This window comes from Sphaerodactylus townsendi, linkage group LG03, assembly GCF_021028975.2.
Source record: "Sphaerodactylus townsendi isolate TG3544 linkage group LG03, MPM_Stown_v2.3, whole genome shotgun sequence".
Lineage (NCBI taxonomy): Eukaryota > Metazoa > Chordata > Lepidosauria > Squamata > Sphaerodactylidae > Sphaerodactylus > Sphaerodactylus townsendi.
The window spans coordinates 11,224,711-11,252,116 of NC_059427.1; the positions used below are offsets into that span (position 1 = coordinate 11,224,711).

At 49.6% G+C, this 27,406-nt stretch overlaps 2 protein-coding genes across 3 annotated transcripts in view; both read right to left on the minus strand.

Moving 5' to 3' along the window:
* The window catches only part of LOC125428714 (E3 ubiquitin-protein ligase TRIM7-like), a 36,632-nt gene extending 9,493 nt beyond the window's left edge, over nucleotides 1-27,139 (minus strand). Inside the window, exons 1-8 of one of the 2 annotated variants that reach the window (XM_048489286.1) lie at nucleotides 26,549-27,139; nucleotides 24,279-24,443; nucleotides 23,229-23,324; nucleotides 20,297-20,527; nucleotides 19,307-19,329; nucleotides 16,974-17,092; nucleotides 15,221-15,253; nucleotides 8,708-9,748 (exon numbers count right to left, since the gene is read on the minus strand). In XM_048489286.1, the coding sequence (XP_048345243.1) occupies nucleotides 9,231-9,748; nucleotides 15,221-15,253; nucleotides 16,974-17,092; nucleotides 19,307-19,329; nucleotides 20,297-20,527; nucleotides 23,229-23,324; nucleotides 24,279-24,443; nucleotides 26,549-26,980 (1,617 nt within the window). In that variant the 5' untranslated portion in view covers nucleotides 26,981-27,139 and the 3' untranslated portion in view covers nucleotides 8,708-9,230. Of the gene's footprint in view, nucleotides 1-1,971; nucleotides 2,068-3,291; nucleotides 3,457-5,512; nucleotides 5,726-8,707; nucleotides 9,749-15,220; nucleotides 15,254-16,973; nucleotides 17,093-19,306; nucleotides 19,330-20,296; nucleotides 20,528-23,228; nucleotides 23,325-24,278; nucleotides 24,444-26,548 lie in introns of those variants that run through there. The other variant, XM_048489285.1, reaches the window with a different exon arrangement.
* Nucleotides 1-27,406, minus strand: part of LOC125428646 (E3 ubiquitin-protein ligase TRIM7-like) — a 178,791-nt gene that overhangs the window by 133,040 nt on the left and 18,345 nt on the right. The gene's annotated exons all lie outside the window — the stretch shown is intronic.

Sequence of the window (27,406 nt, forward strand, 5' to 3'; positions counted from 1 at the left end):
AATTTCAGACTCATGCAATTTCAGACTCATACATCATCATCCTCCACCCATCCCTACACTTAGCTAAATACATCAATATGAAGCAGCGGAGTTTAGCACTTCCATACAGCTCTAGAGTAGAAGCTGTCTCTAAGCCTCTTTGTCCCTAGTTCTGAGGGGCCATATGGAGTCACAGATGGTAGCAGTTTAAAAAAAAAAGAGAGAGTGTGCTGGATAAGGCAGGTCCCTTAGAATATTTTGGGCTTTGTGTTTAGACTTCGGGCATTATAGATTTCTTCCAAGGAGGGGAGAGGGCAGCCGGTAATCCTTTGTGCAGTATTGATCACCCTTACTGGAAGCCTTCCTATTACATACACTGTACAACTGGAGAACCATACACAGATGCAGTAGGTTAGGACACTCCTCTATAGCACAATGATAAAAGGACACCAGAAGTTTTCCATCTAGTTGTTTTACTTCCTTAAAAGTCTCAGAGAAGTACAGTCTTTGCTGGGCTTTCTTGCCCTGTAGGTAGTCACCAGCCCTCCCCAGGTCAAATCCTCTTTAATCATAACGCTTGGGAATTTAAAACTAGCCACCCGCTCCGCCAGATCTCCATTTATAGTCAAGGGCCAATTTCTGAGCTATTCCTTCCTATAGTCCACTATGAGCTCCCTTTGTCTTGTTAGTGTTAGAGAACCAGGTTATTTTCCCTGCACCATGAGAGCAATTCGGTCCACTTCATTCCGATAGGCAGACTCATCCCCTCCAGAGATGAGCCCCACCACTGAATTGTGTCATCAGTAAATTTGATAATGGTATTTACTATGATGAACAGGAGTACAATCCCTTGTATGTATAAAGGGTGAACAGTAAAGGGCTCCAACACACAGCCCTGTGGCGTTCCCCATATTTAGAGTAAGAACTGAGGAAACCCGATTTCCCAGTCTAACCCTCTAGGAGCGATCCAGAATAGAAGTCCCTAATCCACAAACAGATTGAATGTGAGAGTCCAAGATCCTGAAGTTTTGTCCACCAGTCTTTGTGGCAGAGATTGTATTAAATCTGGCGGAACTAAAGTCCATAAAGGAGACGTCGCCACATAATTCCCCTGCTGTTCCAGATGCGTCAAAGCTGTACTGGAGGCTAATGGCAGTAAGTCCTCCGTAGATCTATTAGTCCGATATGCGAACTGATGTTTATCAAATGTATCTGGAAGGCAAGAACTAATATGCCTATGGACCAGTTTTTCAAAACACTTCATGATGATGGGGGTGAGTGCCACTGGTCTATAATCCTGAAGATTGTCAGCAGGAAATCTCTTTGGTAGTGGAACAATGGTGGAAGCTTTCAAACAAGATGGAATGGTGGACTGGGATAAAGATCGATTAAAGATCCCAGTAAAAACACCAGCCAGTTGGTTAGCGCAACTGCATTTGGTAGAATCAGCAATGGCTGAACGTCCAGTCCAGGGTTTCTGGAGGATCTCTCAGCATTTTTACCCAGGATTCCTTTGGGGGTTCTGGGAAACTCTCATCTCTTTTCAGGGACTCCTCCCAACTTGCAGGGTTGGTGCATCCACATCCATGGGGAATCAGCACATATGTAAAGCTGCTCAGAATTTACCCCACAGGGCAGAGAGCCATGAAAAACCATCTGATCCTGACCCAATCAAAATCACCCAAGAAAAAACGAAGTGGGAGGGGTGGTCTTGTTCTGGACAAACAACCGGGGCAGCCCACCCTCTAGGCAGCCCACGAGAACCATCTCGGGGTCCAGGGGCACCAAGAGTGGGCCATTCTGCAGCATCCCCAGCCCCACTTCCTGGATGCAACTCTGCTCAGAACGGCAATCTCAGGTCTCCCTTTGGTTGGCTGGTCTGCTCCCAAACTGGGGGGAGGGGCTGCCTCACGGGTTGACTTTTTTGCTATTTGCACACCTTCCCCCAATACTGGTTCAAGCAGCGCCCTTCTCAACCACAATGAAACTTACCAGCAGGTCTTGGCTTTCCTTCACGACACCCGCTAAACACACCACAACTTCTTCTCTCTCCTCCTTCAGCATCTTCAGGCAATTGCAGAAGTCATCCTAGGGGAGGAGAGACTTGAAACTGAGATTGGTTCCTTTTTTTAAAATGTTTATCATAAAACCTATGTGAAGCAAAACGATCATTAAGGGCCAAACTACCAGTAGATGTAACTGCCCTACATCTGCAGTGGGATCTTCAACAACCTTTCCCAAATGATGACTCCCAGATGCAAAGAATGCCAAGGCACAGAGACTGACCCTGAACTTGACTCCTGCCCGCCATTCTCCTCCCATGCTTTGTCCACGGGAAAGTTTTTTGCATGAACCAAAATTATTTGTAGTCACTATAAATATTCCCAGGAAGTAACCATGTTTTGGTTTTTTTTTAATGGTAGGCAGGATAGTAAATGGCACTAAACTGAAGATGAGGGAAGAAATGCATAACTTCCACACTTTCCCAAACTTTATTTGGTTACGCTATTCCGAGAAAGAGCCCACCAAAGCAGGGGAAACTCAATGTGGATGCAACCACAGTTGTGGGATGGGAAAGAATTCCTTATAGTGCTCTTGGGGAAATGGAAAGTCTTGGCATGCAGAAAATCCCAGGTTTACTATATTGTTGAATCCACAGCCAGAATCAACTGGGTGTTGTTTGTTTTATTTATTTATTTATTGAACTTATAGGCCGCCTCATCCCCGAAGGGCTCGAGGCGGCTCACAGTACGGCTGTTCTACCGAACAGCAAATCAACAACATAAAAACATTAATCCTTTAAAACCTATGCAGCAATTTCAAACATCAGAAAGCTAGAAATTAAAACCACCAAAGTTTTTATAAAACAGGAGTTGTATTGTCGAAGGCGTTCACGGCCAGATTCAACTGGTGGTTGTGGGTTTTTCGGGCTGCATGGCCGTGGTCTTGTTCCTTACGTTTCGCCTGCATCTGTGGCTGGCATCCTCAGAGGTGTATCACAGAGGGAAGTCTGTTACTAGGAGTCAGCTGTCCCCTTGTAGCTCAGCCATGCAATTGGCAGGTCAGAAGTCAACACAACCAGATTGGAAGTGAGACAATCTCCCCACTTCAGTATCCTGACCCACTTTAGCTTTTGCAAGGTGCAGGAAGAAATACCTCAAGGAACCACCAAGCCAGGAAGGAGGCAACAAAGAGGTGTTTCCATTCTCCAATTCGGGCCCAGAGCCTGAGGCAGAACCTGCAGGGAGTTTCCTCACAAAGAGACCAAGGAGAAGGGAAGGACCCATGGTTCTTCCCCTGTTGATTTCCTACCTTGTACTCCTGGGAGGCCTCATCAGGAGGAAGGGTCTTGTGATTTCTGTGCTCCTTGGATTGGACACAGACCACACAGATGAGGGCTTCGTCCTCCTTGCAGAAGAGCTTCAGCGGCTCCTGGTGCTTTTGGCAAACTCTCCCTTTTCTACCAGCCACAACTGCCTGAGGCCCAAAACAAGGAAGCAGAATGTGTTTCATTTTGCACCCCAAACTGTCTCTCTCCTTGTGATAACTGAAGGTAATCCGTGCCTTGTTTGGTAGAAAACACCCAAAAATTTAAAATATAAAAACTGAGTGCAACAGAGTGTAATCCTGAGAGTTGTGGACTTCAATTTGGTGATGGGGAGCTTGTCCCAAAGAGGAAGGAAGGGGGGAGAGAGAGTTGAAGAAAAAGAGACTTCTGAGGGCAAAGAGGGAGAGAGAGGCCATCTGCAGAGAACAGGGAAGCCGGAGAAGGAACCTCCAGATTTCTGCAGCCGCCCCAAGAGTCCTAAAAGCAGCCACACCAAGGAGGGTCAGTTTAGACCTCTTCAGTTTCAACTTTAAATTGGGTTTTCCCCTCAGTCTGAGCCCATCATCCAAGTATCCTGCTCTGACTCCCCCTCCCTCCTCCTTGGAGTAAACTGAACTCGTATACTACGTTCTACTTGGAAATGGTGACTGGGGATTGGAGGTTCTGGAAATGGCTGACTCTTCCCTTTGTGCCTCCTGGCCAACCTCCATGTTAGGAAGAGGAAGCCAGTGGGCTGAAGGCATCCTTGTTGTCTTTCTTTAGACAGTCAGTGTGGTATAGTGGTTATAATCAGGTGGAGAACCAGGGTTGTTTCTCCAGTCCACCACATGAGCAGTGGGCTCTTAACTGGTGAACTTGATTCCCACCCCAGTTCCTACACATGGAGCCTACTGGGTGATCTTGGGCTAGTCACAGAACTCTCTCAGCCCCCCGTACCTCACCAGGTGTCTGTTGTGGGGAGAGGAAGGGAAAGGAGTTTATAAGTCTCGCTGAGACTTTTTATAGCAGAGAAAGACTGGGCATAAAACCAAACTCTTTTTCTTCATCACCTCCTGCAACACAAACACTAATAAACCAGATCCCATAAAGTCTTCCCTCAGCTGGGGTTGGTGGAAGAAACTGGGCTTACACGAGTTTCCTTCAGCCACAGATTCCTTTGGAAGTCAATGAAGGAATCACAACTCCTGGTTCCAGGTGAACCACATTCTCCCTATACCTGCTTTGAGCTGCATTTTGCAATGTGCCCCAGAAGCCCCAAAATACCAACCTGTTCCTTTCTTGCAAGGAAGGTTCCTATGGGTTATTTTGGCAAAACTGCAAAAGTGGGTCCAAATGTGTAAGGAGGTGAAGCTGGAACTGTAGGAATATGGATGGACCTCAATGGATTGTTTGTGACGCCACCTTTCAGATTTAATTCCGGGGGGACAGGGATGGACATAGCAGTAAGCCCATCCCTCCATCACGAGGTTAAACACTTTCCTCATGTGGTTCTGGTGGGTTTTCCAGGCTGCGTGACCATGGTTTGGTAGATCTTGTTCCAAATGTTTCACCTGCATCTGTGGCTGGCATCTTCAGAGGTGCATCACAGAGGGAAGTCTGTTTCACACTGTGTCTAAGTGAGAAGGTAAAGTTTAGAGTGGTATATTGTCCATGTCCCAGGATGGGGACCCAATCATTAAGTGTTTGGGTGGAACTTGCTATGCAAAGGTGTGGTTGAGTGCATTGTATTGCAGGTTGGGTTATCACCCCACCTGGCTCCCAGTACTTAAAAAATGGACTGATAACCCCACCCGCAATACAATGCACTCAACCACACCTTTGCATAGCAAGTTCCACCCAAACACTTAATGATTGGTTCCCCACCCTGGGACATGGACAATATACCACTCTAAACTTTCCATACTCACTTAGACACAGTGTGAAACAGACTTTTCTCTGTGATACACCTCTGAAGATGCCAGCCACAGATGCAGGCAAAACGTTAGGAACAAGATCCACCAGACCACGGCCACACAGCTGGAAAACCCACCGCGACCTTTCCTCATGCACCTTTTAAACAATCCAGTTATCACCAGATGCTGATTTGGGAGCCAATTTGTGAGTGCGTGTGTGTGTGTGTGGGGTCTAATATAATATTGTAAATTTTTCAGTCAAGCACAAGAACACAAAAAGCCGCGCCCCCCCCCCCCCCCAACTCTTGCTCACCGTGTTTTCTTGGGACGCCTCCTCCAGAGGGATCACCTGGTGATCTCTGTGCTCCTGGGATCTGCTGCAGACCAGGCAGAGGGGGGCCTCGTCCTCCTGGCAGAAAAGTTTCAGGGGCTCCTGGTGCAGCTCGCAGACCCCCCTCTTTCGCTTCTGCCCCCCTCGCTCCTTGGAGCTTCCCTCCAAAGGGTTGAGTTTCTGGATTATTTCCACCAAATTGGCCAGCTGCTGGTTGGGCCGGAGAGTACCCTCCTGGGCTCTTCCTCTGCATTGGGGGCACGAAGCCTCGGCCCCCTCCAAGCCCCCCCAGCTGTGGGTCAGGCAGGCTCTGCAGAAATTGTGGCTGCACTCGGGGATCATGACGGGATCCCTGAAGAAGTCCAGGCAGACGGAGCAAGAGGCTTCCTCGCACAGCTCCTTCAAGCGACCCTCCGCCTCCATGGCTTCCCTTGGCAAGAGAGGAGTTACTTTCGCTTTCGAAATCAGCCCCGGAGCGTTCCCCTTCCTGCACAGGACTTGCTGCTGCTGCTGCTGGTCGACCCGGAAATAAGTAGCGGGCGGGGGCGGGGAGCCCTGGGGAAGAGAGTTGCATTGAGTGACGTTTTCCCCAGATCCATTTGGAGGCAGCTCAGGAGGCGGGAAGATGTTTCCCAGGGGCGTAACGAGGCAGCCCTGGGCAAACTGCAGCCCTGGGCAAAACCTGCGTTGGATGCCCCCCCCCATGGGCGGCCACTCCACCACGACCAATTTTTTTTGGCACCAGGACATTGGTGCTTGCAGGGGGTGCATTTTTAGACATATCAGCACCACAATTTCAGCATATCATCAGGAGGCTGTCCTTATGCTACTCCCCAAGTTTGGTGAGGTTTGGCTCCAGGAGTCCAAGGAGTCCAGATGATACCCTGAAATTTTGGAGCCGATACATCCAAAAATGCACCCCCTGCAGGAACATCCTAGAAATTTGCCCAAGAATCTTTGTTCTGCATTGAGTTTTCTGCATTGCTGTCAATGGGGATTGCAGGCTGTGGGGGGCACATTTCTGAAGGCACGGTCTCAAAACTTTCAGGGTCTCATCAGGAGACTGCCCTAATGATACCCCCCAAGTTTGGTGCAGTTTGGTTCAGGGGGGCCAAAGTTATGGACCCTCAAAACTGTAGCCCCCATCTCCTATTAGCTCCCATTGGAAACAATGGGGGATAGGGGCACCCCCTTTGGAAGTCCATAACTTTGGACTCCCTGAACCAAACCTCACCAAAATTGGGGGGTAGCATGAGGACAGTCTCCTGATGATACGCTGAAATTTTGGTGCCGCTAGCCTAAAAACTGCGCCCCCTGCAGGCCGAAAATGGAAAACCACTAAAATACCCCAAAACGAACCCAGCATTTTGATGCCCCCCCACAAGGTGATGCCCTGGGCAGCTGCCCACCTTGCCCAATGGGCATTACACCAGTGATGTTTCCCTTCGCATTTCAGTGAAAGTTTGCAGCGGAGCGGATTTATCGAGGGGAGGGACCCCCAGCATCTCCCCCTTCCCAAAACAACAGCCATGTTCAGATGATCTCCCCCATTCTGCTTCTTGGGGGTGCAGTGGCAGAAACTCTACAATTTCCCCTGTGAAGCTCGCTCTCACACACACACACATGTGTGTGCTGGGGTAGTCCCAACGGTTTGGATGCAATCCCACCTCTCTGCCTTTGTCTCCGAAGCACTGTTCCCACGACACCAACACACGCGTGTTCCCAGCCAACCGGAATCTGGAGGCAGACCCCAAATCCTCAAGGGAGGCGCTGCATGAAATGCACCTTACCGAAAGCTCCCCCCTCCCCAAGAAAGGGCCACTTCAGACAGTAAAGCAGCGCAGCAAAGAAAGGGCTGAGAAGATTCCCTCGCTCCTTGAGCTGCTAGTTTTCTACTGGGGGAGAGAGAGTGAAGTGAGTGGTGGTATAGCCAGTCTAACCCCCTCCAATTCACAGCACTGTTATTGTGAGGTTAAAATGGAGGACTGGAGGAACGGTGCCATTCAGCTGAGCAATATCTGTATTGAATGTTTTATTATTTCCTGTTTTTACTTTCAATAAAATCATTGGGAACTCAGCTGGTTTCAGAGTACGTGGAAAAAAGAACCCTGGTTTTTGTAGAAACAAACATGGCTCTCCCCGGCTTGATTTCCGGAGGTTTTATAGTGCCTCAAAATTTAGCTTTACCTGTTGAATGTATGGAAATTATTTCTAAAGTTATCTAATGGAACAGAACTTGAGATATTGTTTGACTATTGTTTGAGATTCACTTTGTTATGACTCCTGTATAGGAGCAGCAGTGGCGTAGGAGGGTAAAAGCTCGTGTATCTAATCTGGAGGAACCGGGTTTGATTCCCAGCTCTGCCACCTGAGCTGTGGAGGCTTATCTGGGGAATTCAGGTTAGCCTGTGCACTCCCGCACACGCCAGCTGGGTGACCTTGGGCTAGTCACAGCTTCTCGGAGCTCTCTCAGCCCCACCTACCTCACAGGGTGCTTGTTGTGAGGGAGGAAAGGCAAGGAGATTGTCAGCCCCTTTGAGTCTCCCACAGGAGAGAAAGGAGGGATATAAATACAAACTCTTCTTCTTCTTCTATATGTTTGCGAAGGTGTAGTTTCTGTAACAGTATCTTTTATATACACCTACCCTGCAAATATGAGGGACCATGTGAGGTCTGGAGGACTGACAGAAATACAACTGGTCTCCCAATGGCCAATCAGATCCCCTGTGTCAGAGCGTGGACTCTGTGGTGTTGGGCCCCCCTCAAGTCCCTTCCCTCTCCAAACTCTGCTCATCCTGGCTCTGCACCCAACCCCGACTTTTCCATGCCAGAATTGGAAACCGTGGTGATGAAACTCAGAGCTCTTTGCCTAACTTGCTTTGCAGGGTTGTGATGAGGACTAAATATGAGCACCCAGTTTGTTGACAATTGAAGGACAGCAAGACAGCTGTGTGGATGAAAAAGAGCCTTGTAATTCTCTGAACAGAGACTTAAAAACATGAAGAGAAACTTTCAATGCAAGCGTAACTCAGCAGGATCCTGGCTATGCAAACCCCCCTCTTGATTTTTCTGTCCAACGGGAGAGTTGGGGATGGTTCCAGTCACACTTCTGACTGTCTGGGAGTTACAATGTAGCCCACCCTCCCCACAGAAGAAGTTCAAGAAAGCCCAGTTTTCAAGGTATCACGACTTTATTATGAGCAGAACATCTTTTCAGCTACTGGTGTCTGAAACACAGCTGTGTTGATTGTAGCAACCTTGACCTTGAAGGGATCTTCAGAGCCCTTCAGAAAGACGATGCTGAACAGAGCAGGTGGTGCCCCATGAACCAAAGAAATGAGAAAGTCCAGAATATCAATTTAAGCTTGCAGGGCCTCATTTTCCTCTGAGGGATCTTTTCAGTTGTTCCTCTTGTGCCCGGGGGGAATGGGAGCTGGAGGAGGCTGAGGGGGAGGAGTCTATTCAGAGCTCTCCTTGACAACCAGCCTGATATTCTTTAGGAAGTGAAAAATGTTAGTGTTATTTTCAGAGATAAAATACAAAGAAAAAAGGGGAAAGTTGTGGGGGGAGGGGGATGTCTCCATTTTACTCCAGTCAGTTTTGGTGACTGGGAGTCTGGAGAGGCCTTGACAGGACTAAATGGGGGAGCTTCTGAGAACCAATATTTTCTTATTGATGCTCCCGGTGTGAAGAGAAGGTCTTAAGAAGGGAGTTTGAGGTGGCCTTTTCTAGATACCCAAAAGAAGGGCAGGAGGGTCTCTCCAGAGAAGGAGGCTCCAGAATACTCATAGATCAGGGCTCCTCGGTCAGCGTCAAAAAAGGCCACTCGACCCCCATCATAGTTCAGACAGACTCGGATCCTCTTGGGCTCCCCACGCAGGTTCAGGGGAATATAAGAGCTTATTCTGGCAGCCCTGCAGTGGCCCTCCCACTTTCCCACAAGCCAGATCCCATCCTTAGGAGTGAAGGAAAATTCTCCCTTCCTCTTCACAGACTTCCTGGCTACCCCCACAGCCCATCTTTCCTCAATTCCCACCAGGACTTCCCAGAAATAGCAGCCTCCTGTTAATCCCTCACGGCCCAGTACAACACCATAGTAGTCAAATCTCTCAGGATTGTTGGGCAGAGTTTGAGTTTTTCCTCCATCCCTCACGCTTTTCCGATCCTCAGACAGGATGAGTTGGGCATGAGCTGTGTCTGGATCCAGAGTCACATTTGCTGTTGGGGGGAAATGAGGAGACAAGAAGAGAAAGATTTTCAGCTGGGAGATTTCCCCCTCTGGCCTCTTCTGCTTCCTCCTCCTGCCCATCATGGCCTGTTCTCAAGCCTTTAACCCTTTCCTGCCTTCTCCTTGCCTATTAAAAGGCAGAGCAGCCTTTTGGTGCACTTCAGGGGAAAGCAGATAAAAGGCACAATTTAAAAAACCCACAGGAAGACAACCCATTTCCTACCATCTCCTATCCCAAGCAGTTAACCTTCAGAGAGAAGAGAACCATGGATATTTTTTGGAAAGAAATCGCACGTGAAAGAGTATTTACACAAACACCCGAATCTCATGAAAAGGAGCAGAGGCACAGAATGGGTTGAACGGGCTGTGGCTGTTACTTTGATCCAAGACTAAGGTGACCAGATTTTAACATTGGTAAAGTGGGACGCCATTGACGGGGGGGGGGGGGGGGAAGTACACGAAAGAGCACAGGGCAGGAAACAGGGGAGTGCCCCAGAAGGCAGTGCCGCAGCGCAGGGAGGCTGGCCGTGACTCGCCAGAGGCTGAAGATGGGGAAATACCTGGAGCCCTGGGGCAAAATATAAGTGTTCCACCCACTGCAACCGCCTCTCTCTCCACCATTCTGCGACAAAAAAAGTTTTTTTGCAGCAGGTCATCTCAAAGTGGCTATCACATTATATAGAACATGCCTAAACTCTCACAAATCGTGCAAAACCGCAGATGCAGATGATTTTTTTAAAACACAGATCATCATGAATTCTATATGATTTTTACAGAATTGGAATGGAAATGAAATCACCCTATAAAAATTATAGAACATGTCTTATTCTGCAGGAAAGTACCAAAACAATCACGCTTATCCTGTATGCTTCTGTGGTGCTGCAGTGGCACAAAAAAAACCTGCTTGAAAAAAACATGGATCCCCGCGATTTCTTTGCACTTCAAATCATCCTGTAAAAATCACTCAGAACATCACAACCTCCAGTCATTAGCTACATGTATAAACACAAACAATCACACACAGTCCACGCTTCATGGTGGTGTCAGAGTGGTGCAAAAACCTACTTGAAAAAACATTGATGGATCCCTCAAGTGATTCTTCCAATTTGGTCACCCCTAAAAATCAACAGAACATCACAGCTCATAATTCCTATGACATCATAGTCTGAAACATATTAGATCCTGGCATGCCATGCCCCATGGCAAGTTCATGGTAGGGTTCAAAGTCAGATCCTCATGGACTCTCAGGATTTTTTTGCACTGGGTAACCCCAAATTCACCTTCACATCACACACATGATGTTCATATGCACAGATCTACCACCCCACACCCCCACCCCAAATATGGATCCCATGGTTTTTTGGTGCCACTTACAGTACAAAAATGGAGTTCCAAATTGACAGATCCTCACTATTTTTCTGCCAGATTATAGCAAAATCTCCCCTCCCCATGGCACCAGGATAGAAAGTTTTGGCAATAGGTTCCAGGTGACTACAAACTCTGCCCCTCCCATCCCCATGGCACCAGGGCAGAAAGTTTTGCCAGGCAGAAACTCCTGCATAGGCAAACTGTGCCCTCTCCTGGCCCCCCATGCCACTCAGGGCAGAAAGTTTTGCCAGCAGAAACCGGGCATGGGCAAATCTGTGCCCTCTCCGTCCCCATGCCACCTCAGGGCAGAAAGTTTTGCCAGTAGAAACTGTGTAAGCACTGGCCAAACTCTGCCTCCTCCCATCCGCATGGCACCAGGGCAGAAAGTTTTGCCACTAGAAAACTGGCATGGGCAAACTGTGCCCTCCGGCCCCATGGCAATCTTGTGGGCAGAAAGTGCTCTTTGCCTAGCAGAGAAACCAGGCGGCACTCGGCCAAACTCTTGCACTCCCCATCCCCATGGCACTGTGGGCAGAAAGTTTGCTCAGCAGAAACCAGGCAGATGGGCAACCAGCCCCTCTCCATCCCCAGCGGCACCAGGGCAGAAGGCTCACCCAGGCAGAAACTGTGGGCACAAGGCAAACTGTGCCCTCTCCATCCCCATGCCATCAGGGCAGAACGCTTAACAAAACTCCAAGTCACTTACTTTAATAGCCAGGGAGGAACAAGCCCACAATTCCCTCCAGGCAGGTTTCTGCCATGACCCTCCTCCTTTCCTCCTCTACTAAGGTGGGCGCTTTCCTGGCGGCCGGCCAGGCCGAGCCCGTCTCTCACCAGCTCTGCTGCTTGACAAGCGCCGCTGGCTTTTTTTTTTCTTTTGTTTTTTCCCTGCCCGCCTTCGCTGGTTGCGGTGGCGGGCGCTTCTGGCGCGTCGGTCGAGCCGAGCCATTCCGTCCCCTTATTCGCCACCGCCCTGCGGTAAGCAGCAGTATGCACGGGTGTATCCTTTGCCGCGTCCGGCCTGGCTACGCGCCGCTGGCTTCCAGCCTCCTGCCCGCCTTTGTTGGTTATGTAGGGCGGGCGGTTTCTGGCGTCGGGCTGTGTCGGTGAGCTGTCAGATTATTCGCCCGCCTCGGCAAACAGTGCAGGGCGGGCGATCCCCGTTGCTCCATGTCGGGCTCTGATGCCGTTGCTGGCCCAGCCTTCTGCCCGCCTCGCTGGTTGCAGAGGCGGGCGGTTTCCCGGCGTCGGGCCAGGCCGCTTTCAGCCGCCGAATCCCTTATTCTCAACCGCCCCTGCAAGCAGTATGGCGGGCATATCCCTTTGCCCCCCCAGCCGGCCTGGCCTTGCCGCTGGCTTTGCCTCCTGCCCGCCTCGCTGGTTGCGCAGGCGGGCGCTTCTGTAATCGGCCAGGCCGAAGCCGCTCGACTATTTCACCCGCCCTGCAAACGGTGGCTGGCGCATCCCTTGCCCGGTATCCGGCCTTACGCGCGCTCGCTGGCCCAGGCTTCTGCCACCAAATTTCGCTGGTTGCGGTATGGCTTCGGTAATGCCAGGCCGAAAGTCAGCCGATCTCCATCTTCTGCAGCAGTAGGGCTGGCGCCCTGCCCGCAGAGCTTTCAGCCAGGGCTGGAGCTGACCTTATTTTCATCCGCCCTGCAAGCAGCAGGTATGGGCGATCAAGGTTCGCCGGCCGCCTGATAAAGCGTTGCGCATGGTTAGCCCGCCTTTTCGCTGATTAAGGGCGAAGGGCGTTTCAGCGGGTGCGAAGCGGGTGGTTTCTGGTTGTTAGTTTCCGGCGGCCGCCAGGCCGAAGCCGCTGACCACCGCCTCCGCAAGCAGTGCATGGGCGATCTGCTGCCCGCGTCGTCTGGCTGCCAGCTGGTTTTTCTGCCCGCCTTCGCTGGTTGCGGTATGGCGTGCGCTTTCAGCGGCGGCCGGCCAGGCTGAGCCGCTGGACCTGCTGGCCCCGCTCTGCAAATGGCAGCAGGGCGGAAAATCCTTTGCTCGCTGGCCGCCGTACGTGCTTCTCGCTGGTCGCTTCAGTTCGCCCGCCTCGCTGGTTATGAGTATGGCGCTTTCCCGGCGTACCGCCAGTGGCCGGTTGAGCCGCCGGACCTTTCATCGCCGGGCCTGCAAGCAGCAGGGTATTTTGCCCGCTGCCGCTCCACGGCCGCTGGGTTTTTTATGCTTCCTGCCCGCTTAGCCGTTGTATGGCTTTCCGTGGCCGGGTTAGCCGCCGCCGGACCATTACCGCGCGGCAGGCAGTGGGTGATATCCACATATGGGTTCCGCCAGCCTGGCCGTGCCGCTGGCGGTTAGTCGCCCGCCTTCGGCCCGCTGGCGTATGGTATGGCGCTTCCGGTCACGAAATACTTGTGTCGGAAGTCAAGGACGATCTACCGCTTCTGCAGCAGTAAGTATATGCGGGTTCCCTGTGCCCGCAGCCAGCCTATGCGTCGCTGGGCTCCAGCTTCCTGCCCGCCTCAGCTATTGGGCGGTGGCTGGGCGCTTTCAAGGCCCGGCCAGGCCGAAATAGCCGCTGGACTCTATCTTCTCTATCCACCCTGCAAGCAGCAGCATGGAGATTTTGCCCGCCAGCTGGCCGCTCTTACACGTGCTCGCTGGCTTTTAGCCTCCTGCCCGCCTTCGCTGGCTGTTGTATGGGCGTTTTCCCGGTGGCCGGTTGGCCGAGCCGCTTTCGACTCGTCTGCCCCGCCTTCTGTAAGTAGCAGGGCTGGCACCATCCCCGTTCGCTGGCCGTCCTGGCATTGCCGTGGTGGGCCCAGCCTCCTGCCCGCCTCTTTGCTGGTTGCGATGGTGGGCGCTTCCCCGGTGGCCGGCCAGGCTGAGCCGCTGGACTCCATCTTTGCCCGCCCTGTGGCAGCAGGGTGGGCGCATCTCTCGCCCTGGGCCCGCTGTTTGGTAGGTCGTACCGCTGGTTTTTCCTCCTGCCCGCCTTCGCTTTTGGCTATTGCGTAGGTGGGCGCTCTTCCGCAGCGCAAAGCAATTTCCTTGGATACTTTTTAAAACAGAGCCTCTCAACACTACCTCCCATGGTGGGGGAGGGGGATTAATCATTAACAGACATGCTGGGTCAGTTGAAGGTGAAGTTAATCATTAACCGGCAGTTTGCAGAACTAAGGGAGAGTCATCAAAGGTGTTGAAGTTAATCTTTAACAACCGGTTCCCCGAACTGAAGAAAATGTAACAACAAATGGTTGCTGCAGCCTTCAAAAATCGGGACTTTTCTAAAACCCCTCGGGACGAGGGACTAATTGTTAAAAAGCGTGAACGTCCCGCCGAAAACGGGACGAATGGTCACACTATCCAAGACACGTCTCAAAACTGAATTTGGCTCTTATTGACACTGAAGAAAACACAGAGATTGGAAGGGGATTCCCATGGTTTTCAGCCTGCCAGGGAGATGCATTTCTCAAGTGGCTCTGGGGACAATTTTGGATTTCATTGAAAGAACAAAGACTGGATTGAACACGACTTCTCAAAGAATGTGCTGCAAACTAATATTATGTCAGCAACAAAGTGAAGGTAAAAGCATTCCTGCACCATTTAGAGGATGCGTGTGAGATCAGACCTTCCCATCACAACCTAAGGAACTGGCCTTTCACCCTTATGGATTTTTAACAATTGTAACATCGAGCCTTTATATACTGCTGTTCCATAAACAAAGCTTTCCCCCCTGAAACTCATAAATCCAACACACAATTTATAGCACTTTGAAAATGAGGGAAACCAGGTAGGAAAATCTACTTGGAGAAATGGGATTCCCTTCCTGGTCTGTGCTTCCCTTGGTGAGGATTCTGAAAGGCCCTCAAGGAATGATGGCCACCAACTGTTCTCCCAAAATGGTGGCAGGCAGGTAGAAGGAGGAAATTCATCCTGTCAGAGTTCACCTCCTCTTTCACCCTGACAGAACAAGAAGGGACTGCCTGTGGTAGGAATGGAAAGACGAGGAGGAACAAAACCAGAGCATCCATGTTCTTTCTGGAAAAACACTAAGCAAACGAGCACACATTATAAGGTGAAGTTTTTTACTTTAGAAACAATTGATTGGTGTATGAAGAAAAACATACCTTTCTGCGGGTGAAGTCCAGAATCCAGAGAGTCTGTGGAAGCAAAGGGACCGAAAGTGAAAAGCAGACCCTTGTGCCTATCACAAATCTTGTGACAAAAACATCAGCCAATAATATTGTCTGTATTGGTCGGCTTTCACGTCCGGATAGGTTTGGTGAAGCTCGGGTTGAGGGAAGGGCAAATTGTTCTATTTGACAGTCCAATAGAATTCCAATGAGATTTGAGCGTTACTCTCCCTGGCGTTTATGCCATCTGTGGCTGGCATCTTCAGAGGATCACTTTGTAGATGCCAGCCACAGATGCAGGCGAAACTTCAGGAGAGAATGCTGCTAGAACACGGCCATACAGCCCGGAAACCACACAGCACCCAAATAATATTGTCTGTTTTTCTCTTGGGAAGGTGTCATGATGTCGCCTCATCTCATCAGATTCAAAAACCAAGCAGGGTTGATAGTTGGTTGGAATTAGAACATAATGAAGATTAGAACATAAGGTATGAAGATTAGAACATGAGAAATGGATGGGATGAAGATTAGAACATAAGAAAATAAGAAGATCCTGCAGACGAAGGCAACGGCAAAGAAATCTCTGCTTCTCACTTGCCTTGGAAGCCTCTTTCTGAGGTGGCCATAAGATTGTTGTGACTTGATAGGATATGTACATATATTTCTCTTGAGTTTCAGATGAAAGGTTAAGTAGAACCTACTTCTGGGGAAAATTCTTCCCACATTTTTGTATGTGGAAATATTCACATTTCTTTTCACTGGTCACTTTGACTGGACACTCACTTCATAGAAAGTGTGTCAAAGATTGCAGTCCAAGAATCTACTCCTGTGATACATGTGATCCCAAACATAGGTTCCACTGTACCATCCTAAGCACACATGCCCTTCTAAACCCACTAATTTCAACTGGCTTAGAAGGGCGTAACTCTGCTTAAGTTTAAGATAGCAATTTCAGTCCCCTTGAGACCACTCTGTGATCTCAGCTTGGACAGTCAAGCAAAGACACCCACTCAGTCAAAGGGGACAGTTTGCATTGGTCCAATGTAGTCAAAAACACACTGCAATGAGAATGGGGGGGGGAGTTCCTGAAAAGGGGTCGGGTGGGTGTCTCCATTATGTGCGGATGCCCTGAAGGGCAGTTTCCTCCCCCTCCCTTTCATTTTGGGAGGTCCTTCTATCACTACCTCCCAGTTGGACAGTGCACAGACACAAAGGACTACAGAGCAGCAACACAGAAGAAAATCCAGAAAAGCCACATCATGAAATTCTAACCTAAATCTGTGGGAGAATTCTGACCACAAAACTTCTCATGGTGAACTAAAATAGCCTTGTGAATTGATACATACAATTCTCAAATTCCTGGGTCTGCTAATAATGACAGTCAGGGGTCCCAACTTGGTGCCCACCAAGTATTTTACGAAGTGGCCAGCGAGAGGAGGGACCTTTGCCACGCAAGGCTTCTGATTGGCTGAGCAGAATTTAAAATTTGTTGATTGAGCAGCATTGGACCTTCACTGTGTGGCCAAAGGTATGCTGCAGCAGCAGTTTTGTGGCTAGCTCAGCCTCCAGTGGTAGCTATTTTGTGGCATCTCTTTTGTGGCTGTCCCCACCATGCTGTGTCAGAATTCCAAAGGTGGCCGTCGGCTCAAAAAGGTGAGGTCCTGAAATAAACCACCTGAAACACACCAAAACACATCTGGCCCAATCTCATGACCAGTCTGAAATCCCTGCAGCATTTCCTCATTACCTTTGCACTGCTTCATAAAGCGCTCCAAAAGGGAATTTAGATTTGAGAAGTCCCAGATCTTCCACTTAGGTGCAAATGAAAAAGGAAACGGATTCTCGAATTCCTCCATTTCTTCATACCTGGAGAAAAGCATGTCAAGGTCTGAGAGAACGGTGACCGGCCCCAGGTCACGCAGCAGGCTTCATGCAGAGGAGTGGTGAATTGAACCCTTTTCTCCAGATTAGAACCCACTGCTCTTAACCTCTATACCACTTTGCTTTCCAAGGCCTCTTCCGCACATGCAGAATAATGCACTTTCAATCCACTGTCAGTGCACTTTGCAGCTGGATTTTACTGTGCGGAATAGCAAAATCCACTTGCAAACAATTGTGAAAGTGGACTGAAAGTGCATTATTCTGCATGTGCGGAAGGGGCCAATGTGAAACAAAACTGCTAAACACGAAGCGTAATTCATTATCTGGGTTTGGTCACTCAGCAACAAAGTCACTTGTTTTTCCAGGCTGTTTTTCCATCACAAATTTGACAGACCACTCTTGTATTGTTGATACACTCAAGCCCCGCCCTCCCCAAAGGCAACAAGAAACCTCCTCCTGCTCCCTTAGAGGAGAGGATGAAGCAACCGGGGGCCAAAACGGAGGGAGCTTTGCAGCAGGGGGTACTCATCAGAATGGGGAGCTGTGGGGCAAACCCAAGAGCAAAGAACCTGGTTGCACCTCAACGCTAAGAGCCCAAATGGCCAAGGACTGCAGGACCCTGGTTCAGCCCCACATCCAGCCCCATGGAGAGCAGCAGTGGCTTAGGAGTTTAAGAGCTCGTGTATCTAATCTGGAGGAACCGGGCTTGATTCCCAGCTCTGCCGCCTGAGTTGTGGAGGTTTATCTGGGGAATTCAGAGTAGCCTGTACACTCCCACACACACCAGCTGGGTGACCTTGGGCTAGTCACGGCTTCTTGGAGCTCTCTCAGCCCCACCCACCTCACAGGGTGTTTGTTGTGAGGGGGGAAGGGCAAGGAGATTGTAAGCCCCTTTGAGTCTCCTGCAGGAGAGAAAGGGGGGATATAAATCCAAACTCTTCTTCTCTTCCTCCCTGGGTGACCTTAGATGGTCCTTCTCTCTCTCTCTCTCTCTCTCAGACATGGTGGTTGTGAGGATAAAATGGAGGAGGGCAGATTTAGGTTAAGCACCTTCATGTCTTTTTCTCCCTCTCCCTCACCCAGAACACCCAATGAAGATGTTGCGCTATACATTCGGGACAGACGAAAGGACGTACTTCTTTACTCAACCAGTAATTGACTGCTGGTTCAGGTAGTGATGGCCACAAACACAGATAGCCGTAAAAGGGGATTAGATAGATTCATGGTCCATCAGAGGTGAACCAGCAGCTATGAGAATCAGTGACAGGAGGGAGCCTCCACAGCCGGAGTCTCCTGCAGGAGACTCAAAGGGGCTTACAATCTCCTTGCCCTTCCCCCCTCACAACAAACACCCTGTGAGGTAGGTGGGGCTGAGAGAGCTCTGAGAAGCTGTGACTAGCCCAAGGTCACCCCAGCTGGCGTGTGTGGGAGTGTACAGGCTAACCTGAATTCCCCAGATAAGCCTCCACAGCTCAGACAGGCAGAGCGGGGAATCAAACCCGGTTCCTCCAGATTAGATACACGAGCTCTTAGCCTCCTACGCCACTGCTGCTCCTAGGAAGTGGCAACACCCATTTTGTTGGCTGACTCCACCTCCTACAGTACCCACCCTGTGCCAGCCATTTTGTGCCTGTGCCAACTACAACATGACAGAATACCAAAGGGGCCAGCTGCCTCAAAGAGACTGGAGACCCCTCTTCCAGAGATGCACAGCTAGGTGTCCAGCTAGACACACATATCCCATACTGTTTCACTGCACAATTTCCTGCTGTCAAGACTCTGCACATAAGCCGTTTGCAACTGACAGACGGATGGAGACCCACAATCTTAGCTACACCTGGTTTGGCCATCAACTGCAATAGTACTTTGGTCACATTATGAGAAGACGAGATTCACTGGAAAAGACAATAAAGCCAGGATAAGTGGAAGGCGGCAGGAAAAAAAGGAAGACTCAACATGAGATGGATGGACTCTACAAAGGAAGCCTCAGCCCTCAGTTTGCAAAACCTGAGCAAGGCTGTGTATGATAGGACGTCTTGCAGGACATTGATTCATCTGTTTGCCATGAGTTGGAAGCGACTTGACGGCACTTAACACACACACACACACACAACATACACAATCTTGAAAGACTACGTTCTTCACAGGCTACCCACACCCCTCCCACTGTTAGAAAGTTAATGAGAAAGATCCACTCACCTCTGCAAGATGCTTCTGGCATCCTAAAGAAAAATGACAAAGACAGAAAGAAGAGAGACCTCAATGCTTGCTCAAAGGCCGCACCAGGAAATCCCCTCAGACCCAGCAGGATTCTGCACTCGGGCCCTTTTCTTGCATACAGCCAGCAGACGCCACTCAAAGGCAGGGATCAGTCTCCAGAAAGTGGGTGGGAATCTCCATGAGCTCAATATCAACAAAGTGGGGCCATTTCAGAGTAGAGCCGGTTGATCTGCTCTGAGGATTCAACAGCGGCTACTTTCACACAGGGATTTCTCCTCATGTGGAAGGCAGGAAGTCCTGTGATTAGGGTGGGTCACTCTCGTGGCCTCCTGTGCATGCAGAGGCATTCCCTGCAACCTTCCTTGCTTCAATCCTATCTCTCTGTTATTTTCGTTCTTGCCACTGGAGGGCAAAATAATAAGGTAGCTAGATTACAGGAGCATTGTCACATCATGCCGGTCGCCAGCTTTCACTTTTTGTAACTATTTAGTCCTTATTCTGTTGCAGAGTTATAACTGGAAAGGTACAGGCTGCACTTTATTTCTTTGAAACTAAAACTAGGAATTAGTGCAACTGATCACTATAATGATACAACACTAGAACATTCTAGAACAATTACCCTTTTCTTTAAAGTTTCAGAAATGTAATCGGACTGGGGGGTGGGGGGAAGAGGATGGATCCAGTGAAGAGTCAAACTTGTCATCTTTTAGCCTTCTTCTTCTGAGATAGAAGCTGAGTGGCCTCAGTCTATCAGGGAGTTTCAAATGGTCCCTCTATTTTTTCCAGTCTGCCCCTAGGTGGGAACTAAATATGGCAGATGGGAAAGTAGACCATTGAAGAGAGGGAAAAACCTGCCGGCAGTACAAATAGGGCTCATTTGCTTTTGTGCCAAGTGAAGGATGAACAGAGACGGTCTGGAGGTAGCTTTTCCCCAAAGGGGAGCCAGAGGTGTTTTTGCCCCCCTCTTACCTGCAGGAGTTCACTGGCCGGCTCCTGACACTTCTCCTCCATCTCCTGCGTCAGGCTGTCCAGAGAGGATAGCGCCTCAGAGAGGTCGGCCAGCAGCTGGTCCCTTTTCCTTGCTGTTTCCTTCTCCACCTCTTCCATCTGGGCCAGCAGAAGTTTCTCTTGTTCCTCCAGAAAAGCGTGCAGTTCCCTGAACTTGGCTACCGTCTCTTGTTTCTGTTCTGTGGTTTGCTTCTGATATGGAAAGAGAAGGAAATTGGATCAACATAACGAACACAGATGACATTTGCAGTGACAGATCAGACTTATTTATTTATTTATTTATTTATTGGTTAGGTTTATATACCGCCCTCCCCTGGAGGGCTCAGGGCGGTGAACAATAAAATAGAGCACATATGTCAACTTTAAAATCTGTTCAGTATCAAATAATATAGGCTCTAATAAAATAAACCCACCCCATTAATGCAGCATTATTAAAATCCACATAAAATCCACTGAGGAGATTCTATTAGAAAGCCACGTTGGGTTTTCATTATCACATCAATATTAGTCAGTGACAGAGAGCAATTTCTATGCACTTTGCCATAGTACACATGGATCTCACTCAGACACTTGGGCTAATTATGCCCAGGCAACACAGTTTCATGGAACCTGCTTTAGTTGCGTGTGCTGCCATTTGCACTGTGGGGGCGGGGCCAGCCAGGATCGCTGGAATCGTGGAGGAAGCTGTTTCCATGTGAACCATGCAGCCGTGAATCACCACCACCTGAACAGCATGGCAGCCACCAATCCACCTTGCTGGCAGCTGCCTAAAGAACACACCATAATGGTGGACTGAAGGGGGTGAGGTTTGAATGCTTCCTGCTTGCCGTACTTCTGCTAGATGGGGGAATCTACCCTGAAACAGCATCACTTTCAATGTTGTTTAAACTAGGGAGCCCAGAGTCTCCCTTTAAAGTGAATCTGGGCTCCCTAGTTTAAATAATATTGAAAGTGATCCTGTTTTGGGGTAGATTCTCCCTTTAAGGGGGATTTGAAAGGAGAATCTGGGCTCTCTAGTTTAAACATTAAAAGTGATGCTGTTTTAGGGTGGATTCCCCCCTCCAAAAAACAGCATCACTTTCAATGTTGTTTAAACTAAGGAGCCCTGGGTGTGTTCAGATTTGTGTGTTGGGGCATGTTCTATAATGTGATGGTGACTCTGAGATGACCTGTTGCAATCGCGGTGGGGGAGGGTGGTCGTGGTGGGGGAGGGTGGCACGTAAAACTCAGATTTTTGCCCCAGGCTCCATTTTCCCTAGCTACGCCTCTGGCACCCAGTCCAAAAGAAAGCCACCGTGGTTAACAAAGGAGGTTGAGGAAATTATCACAAAAAAGAAGATGTCTTTTAGAAAATGGAAATTCAACTCGACTGATGAAGAATATGAGAAGGAACACAAAAGGTGGCAGAAGAGAAGCAAGTTAGCTGTAAGGGAGGCAAAAAAGGATTATGAGGAATGCATGGCTGCAAACATCAAGACCAGCAACAAACAGTTCTTCAAGTACATCAAAAGTAGGGAAGCGGTAGTCCCGTTAGATGACAAAGGAACAAACGGTGTGCTAAAGGATGGCCAAGAGATTGCAGAGAAGCTGAATGAATTCTTTGCATCTGTCTTCACCCAAGAGGAGGTGAGGAACATTCTTGCACCTGAACCAAGCTTCTTAGGAGGTGAATCCGAGGAACTAGCGAAGATAGTGATAGACAAGGAAGAAGTTCTAGCAGCCATTTATAAACTAAATGCTACCAAATCCCCTGGCCCAGATGACATTCACCCAAGAGTCCTTAAAGAGCTCAAGCATGAAATTGCTGATCTTCTCACTTTAATGTGCAACTTATCCCTGAAATCAGCCTCCATCCCTGAAAACTGGAAGATGGCCACACTAATCTTTAAGAAAGGATCTAGGGGGGACTCAGAAAATTACAGGCCAGTCAGTTTGACATCTGTTCCTGGTAAATTAGTAGAATCTATTATTAAAAATCAAATTATAAAACATGTAGAAAAGCAAGACCTGCTGAGGAGGAGTCAGCATGGCTTTTGCAGAGGCAAGTCCTGCCTTACTAGAGAAGCAAGTTAGCTGTAAGGGAAGCAATGAAGGATTATGAGGATGAGCTCCCAAAGCCATCTGGTGAGCCACTGCGAGTAGTAGAGTGATGGACTCTGATCTGATCCAGCAAGTTCTTTCTTATGTTCTTATGCCCCATCCCCTCAACTTATCTCCCTGGCTGCATTTTGGGCAAGAAAAAACTGCAGGGGAAAAGATCCACACATTACTGAGGCATCCCAAGGACTTTCCCCCTCAGAGTCAGCAGTGGCTGAACGTCCCTTGGCCCAGTCCAGGGTTGCTGGAGGATCTCTCAGCATTTCTACCCACCATTTCTTTGGGTGTGGGGAACCTTCCTCTCTTTTCAGGGACTTGCAGGGTTGGTGCATCCACATACATGGGGAATCAGCACATATGTACAGATGCCCAGGATTTACCCCACTGCACAGAGAACCATGAAAAAATCATCTGATTCTGACGCAAAAGTGGTCTGTTTATCCAGAACAAGACCACTTCATTTCTTCTGAGATGATTCTATCTCAGAAGAAATGAAGTGGTCTTGTTCTGGATAAACAGCCGGGGAGCCCACCCAGTAGGTAGTCCTAGAGAACCATCTCGGGGTCCAGGGGCATCAAGAGTGGGCCGTTCTGCAGCACCCCCAGTCCCACTTTCTGGATACAGCAATGCTCAGAATGGCAATCTCAGGTCTCCATTTGGTTGGCTGGTCTGCTTCCAGACTGGGGGGGGGGGGGGGGGAGGGGCTGCCTCATGGGGTGACTTTTTTGCTATTTGCACACGATCCCCCAAAGCTAGTTCTAGAAGCTGCTCCCTTCCCACCCACAATGAAACTTACGAGCAGGTCTTGACTTTCCTTCTCTACGTCCACTTTACATGCCCGAATTTTCTCTCTCTCCTCCTTCAGCTTCTCCAGACAATCGCAGAATCGATCCTAGGGGAGGAGACTCGAAATTGAGATTGGTTCCTTTTTTAGAAGTATAAAACCTATGTGAAGCAAAACTGTCTTGAAGGGCCAAACTACATGCAACTGCCCTACATCTGCAGTGGGATCAACATTTCCCAAATGATGAATACCAGATGCAAAGAATGCCGAGGCACAGAGACTGACTCTGCACCTAACCTCCTGCCCACCATTCTCCTCCCATGCTTTGCCCATAGGAAAGTTTTTTGCATGAACCAAAATTATTTGTAGTCACTATAAATATTCCCAGGAAGTGACATTTTTTAAAAAATGGCAGGCAGCAGAGTAAATGGCTCTGTACGGAGGATGATGGAAGAAACGCACACCTTCCATTGCACACTTTCCCAAACTTTCTTTGGGTATGTTCTTCCAAGAAAGGGCACACCAAAGCAGGGGAAACTCATTGTGGATGCAATCACAGCTGTGGAGTGGGAAAGGATTTCTTATAGTGCCCTGGTGCAATGGAAAGTCGTTGGCAAGCAGAAAATCCCAGGTTTACTACATTGCTGAAAGCTACACAGCCAGAATCAACTGGGTGTTGTTGTATTGTCGAAGGCTTTCCCAGCTGGATTTAACTGGTTGTTGTGGGTTTTCCGGGCTGTGTGGCCGTGGTCTGGTGGATCTTGTTCCTAATGTTTCACCTGCATCTGTGGTTGGCATCCTCAGAGGTGTATCACAGAGAGAAATCTGTTCCTGGGAATCAGACAGTCGTCCGTTGTAGCTCAGCCATGCAATTGGCTGGCCAGAAGTTAACACAGCCAGACTGGAAGTGAGTCAATACCTCAGGGAGCCACCCAGCCAGGAAGGAGGCAACAAAGAGGTGTTTCCATTCCCCAATTCCGGCCCAGAGGCTGAGGCAGAACCTGCATTGAGTTTCCTCACAAAGAGACCAAGGAGAAGGGAAGGATCCTATTGATTTCCTACCTTGTACTCTTGGGAGGCCTCCTCAAGAGGAAGAGTTTCATGATCTCTGTGCTCCTTGGATCTGTCACAGACCACACAGATGAGGGCTTCGTCATCCTTGCAGAAGAGCTTTAGAGGTTCTTGGTGCTTCTGGCAAACTCTCCCTTCTCTATCGGCCATGACTGCCTGAGGCCCAAAACAAGGAAACAGGATATGTTTCATTCCCCCCCCCCCCCAAAAAAAACACGGTCTCACTCGTTGTGATTATTGGACATAACTAGTGCCTTATTTCATAGAAAACGACACACAAAAACTTTAAAATATAAAAGCTAGGTGTAACAGAGTGTAATCCTGTGAGTTGTGGACTTCAATCTGGGGTTGGGGGGCTTGTCCCAGAGAGGAAGCGGGGGAGGGGTGTTTGAAGAAAAAGGGACTTCTGAGGGCAAAGAGGGAGAGAGAGGCCATCTGGGGAAGCCTGAGAAGGAGCCTCCAGAGATTTGCATCTGCCCCAAGAGTCCTAAAAGCAGCCGCACCAAGAAGGGTCAATCAAGACCTCTTCAGTTTCAACTTTAAATTGGGTTCTCCCTCAGTCTGAGCCCATCATCCAAGTGTCCTGCTCTGACGCCCCGTCCCTCCTCCTTTGAGTAAACTGTACTTGTATACTATGTTCTACTTGGAAATGGTGGCTGGAGATTGGTGGTTCTGCAAATTGTTGGTTCTTCCCTTTGTGCCTCCTGGCCACTCTCCAAGTCAGGAAGAGGAAGCCAGTGGGCTGGAGGCATCCCTGCTGTCTTTCTTTAGACAGTCAGGGTGGTATAGTGGTTAACATCAGGTGGACTCTAATGTAGAGAACCAGGGTTGTTTCTCCACTACTCCACATGAGCAATGATCTGGTGAACTGGATTTTTCCCTTGTTCCTATACATGGAGCCTGCTGGGTGATCTTGGGCTAGTCACAGTACTCTCTCAGCCCCCCGTACCTCACCAGTGTCTGTTGGGGGGGTGTCTATGGGGGGGGGGGGAGGAAGGGAAAGGTTGTGAGCCTCCTTGAGCAGCAGTGGTGTAGGAGGTTAAGAGCTCGTGTATCTAATCTGGAGGAACCGGGTTTGATTCCCCGCTCTGCCGTCTGACCTGTGGAGGCTTCTCTGGGGAATTCAGGTTAGCCTGTGCACTCCCACACACGCCAGCTGGGTGACCTTGGGCGAGTCACAGCTTCTCGGAGCTCTCTCAGCCCCACCTACCTCACAAGGTGTTTGTTGTGAGGGGGGAAGGGCAAGGAGATTGTAAGCCCCTTTGAGTCTCCTGCAGGAGAGAAAGGGGGGATATAAATCCAAACTCTTCTTCTTCTTCTTCTTCTTATAGGAGATAAAGACTGGGCATAAAACCAAACTCTTCTTTTTCTTTATCTCCCCCCGCAACACAAACACTAATAAACCAGATCCCATAATGTCTCCCCTCAGCTGGGGTTGGTGGAAAAAACTGGGCTTCCACAAGTTTCATTAAGCCACAGATTCCTCTGGAAGTCAAGTTTCATTAAGCCACAGATTCCTCTGGAATCACAACTCCAGGTGCAGGTGAACCCCATTCTCCCTATACCTGCCTTGAGCGGCATTTCGCAATGTGCCAGAGTAGCCCCCAAACGCCACCCCCCCTTTCTTGCAATGAGAGTTCCTGGGGGTTATTATGAGAAAACTCCAAAAGTGGAGCAAAATGTGTAAGGAGGTGAAGCTGTAACTGCAGGAATATGGATGGACCTCAATGGATTGTTTGTGAAGCTACCTTTCAGATTTAATTCCTCCCTTGGGGTTGGGATGGACAGATTTATGGAGGAGAAGTCGATCTATGGCTACCAATCTTGATCTTCCTTGATCTGAGATTGCAAATGCCTTAGCAGACCAGGTGCTCAGGAACAGCAGCCGCAGAAGGCCATTGCTTTCACCTCCTGCATGTGAGCTCCCAAAGGCACCTGGTGGGCCACTGCGAGTAGCAGAGTGCTGGACTAGATGGACTCTGGTCTGATCCAGCAGGCTAGTTCTTATGTTCTTATGAGGGAGGTACCAGCAGGCCCTTCCCTCCATAAGGAGGTTAAACCCTTTCCTCATGCACCTTTTTAAAAACCCATTTATCACCAGATGCTGCTTTGGGAGCCAATTTGTGTGTGTGGGGGGGGGGGTCTAATATAATATTGTAAATTTTAAATTAACTTAATAGTCACAAATCAGCTTTGCTCCAAAGTGAAATTTTCAGCCACGCACAAGAACACAAAAAGCCCCCCCCCCCACTTTTGCTCACCCTCTTTTCTTGGGACGCCTCCTCCAGAGGGATCTCCTGGTGATCTCTGTGCTCCTGGGATCTGCTGCAGACCAGGCAAAGGGGGGCCTCTTGCTCCTGGCAGAAAAGCTTTAGGGGCTCCTGGTGCAGATCGCAGACCCCCCTCTTTCGCTTCTTGGCGCTTCCTTCTGAAGGACGGAGTTTCTGGATTACTTTCACCAAGTTGGCCAGCTGCTGGTTGGGCCGGAGGGTCCCCTCCTGCGCCGGTCCTCTGCACTGGGGGCAGGAAGCCTCGGCCCCCTCCAAGTCCCCCCAGCTGTGGGTCAGGCAGGCCCGGCAGAAAGTGTGGCCGCACTCGGGGATCATGACGGGATCCCTGAAGAAGTCCAGGCAGACGGAGCAAGAGGCTTCCTCGCACAGCTCCTGCTTCAGGGCACCCGCCGCCGCCGCCATGGCTTCCCTTTGCAAGGAAAGACGGAGCAAGAGAGCTGGTTTGGTTTTCCCGCCTCTCCCGGCGTTTCTCTTCCTGCTCGGAGGCGGAGCTGAGCTGAGCTCAGCTGCAAAAAGAAAAGAGAAACCACGAGACAAACCCAGGGATGGGGGCGTCTCCTTCCTCCCGGCATTTGCAAACCTCCGTCCGCCCTCCCTGCTGAAGGCGGCCCTTTCCTCGCAGAGCTCCTTCAGGGGACTGTCCCCGCCATGGCCTCCCTTTGCAAGAGAGGAGCTATTTTCGCTTTCCAAATCAGCCCGGGCGCGTTTCACTCCCTGCAAAGGACTTGCTGCTGCTGCTGCTGCTGGTCGACCCGGAAAAAGGCAGCTGCGGGAGGGGAGGAACCTGGGGGAAGAGAGTTGCTTTGAGTGACATTTTACCCAGTTTAC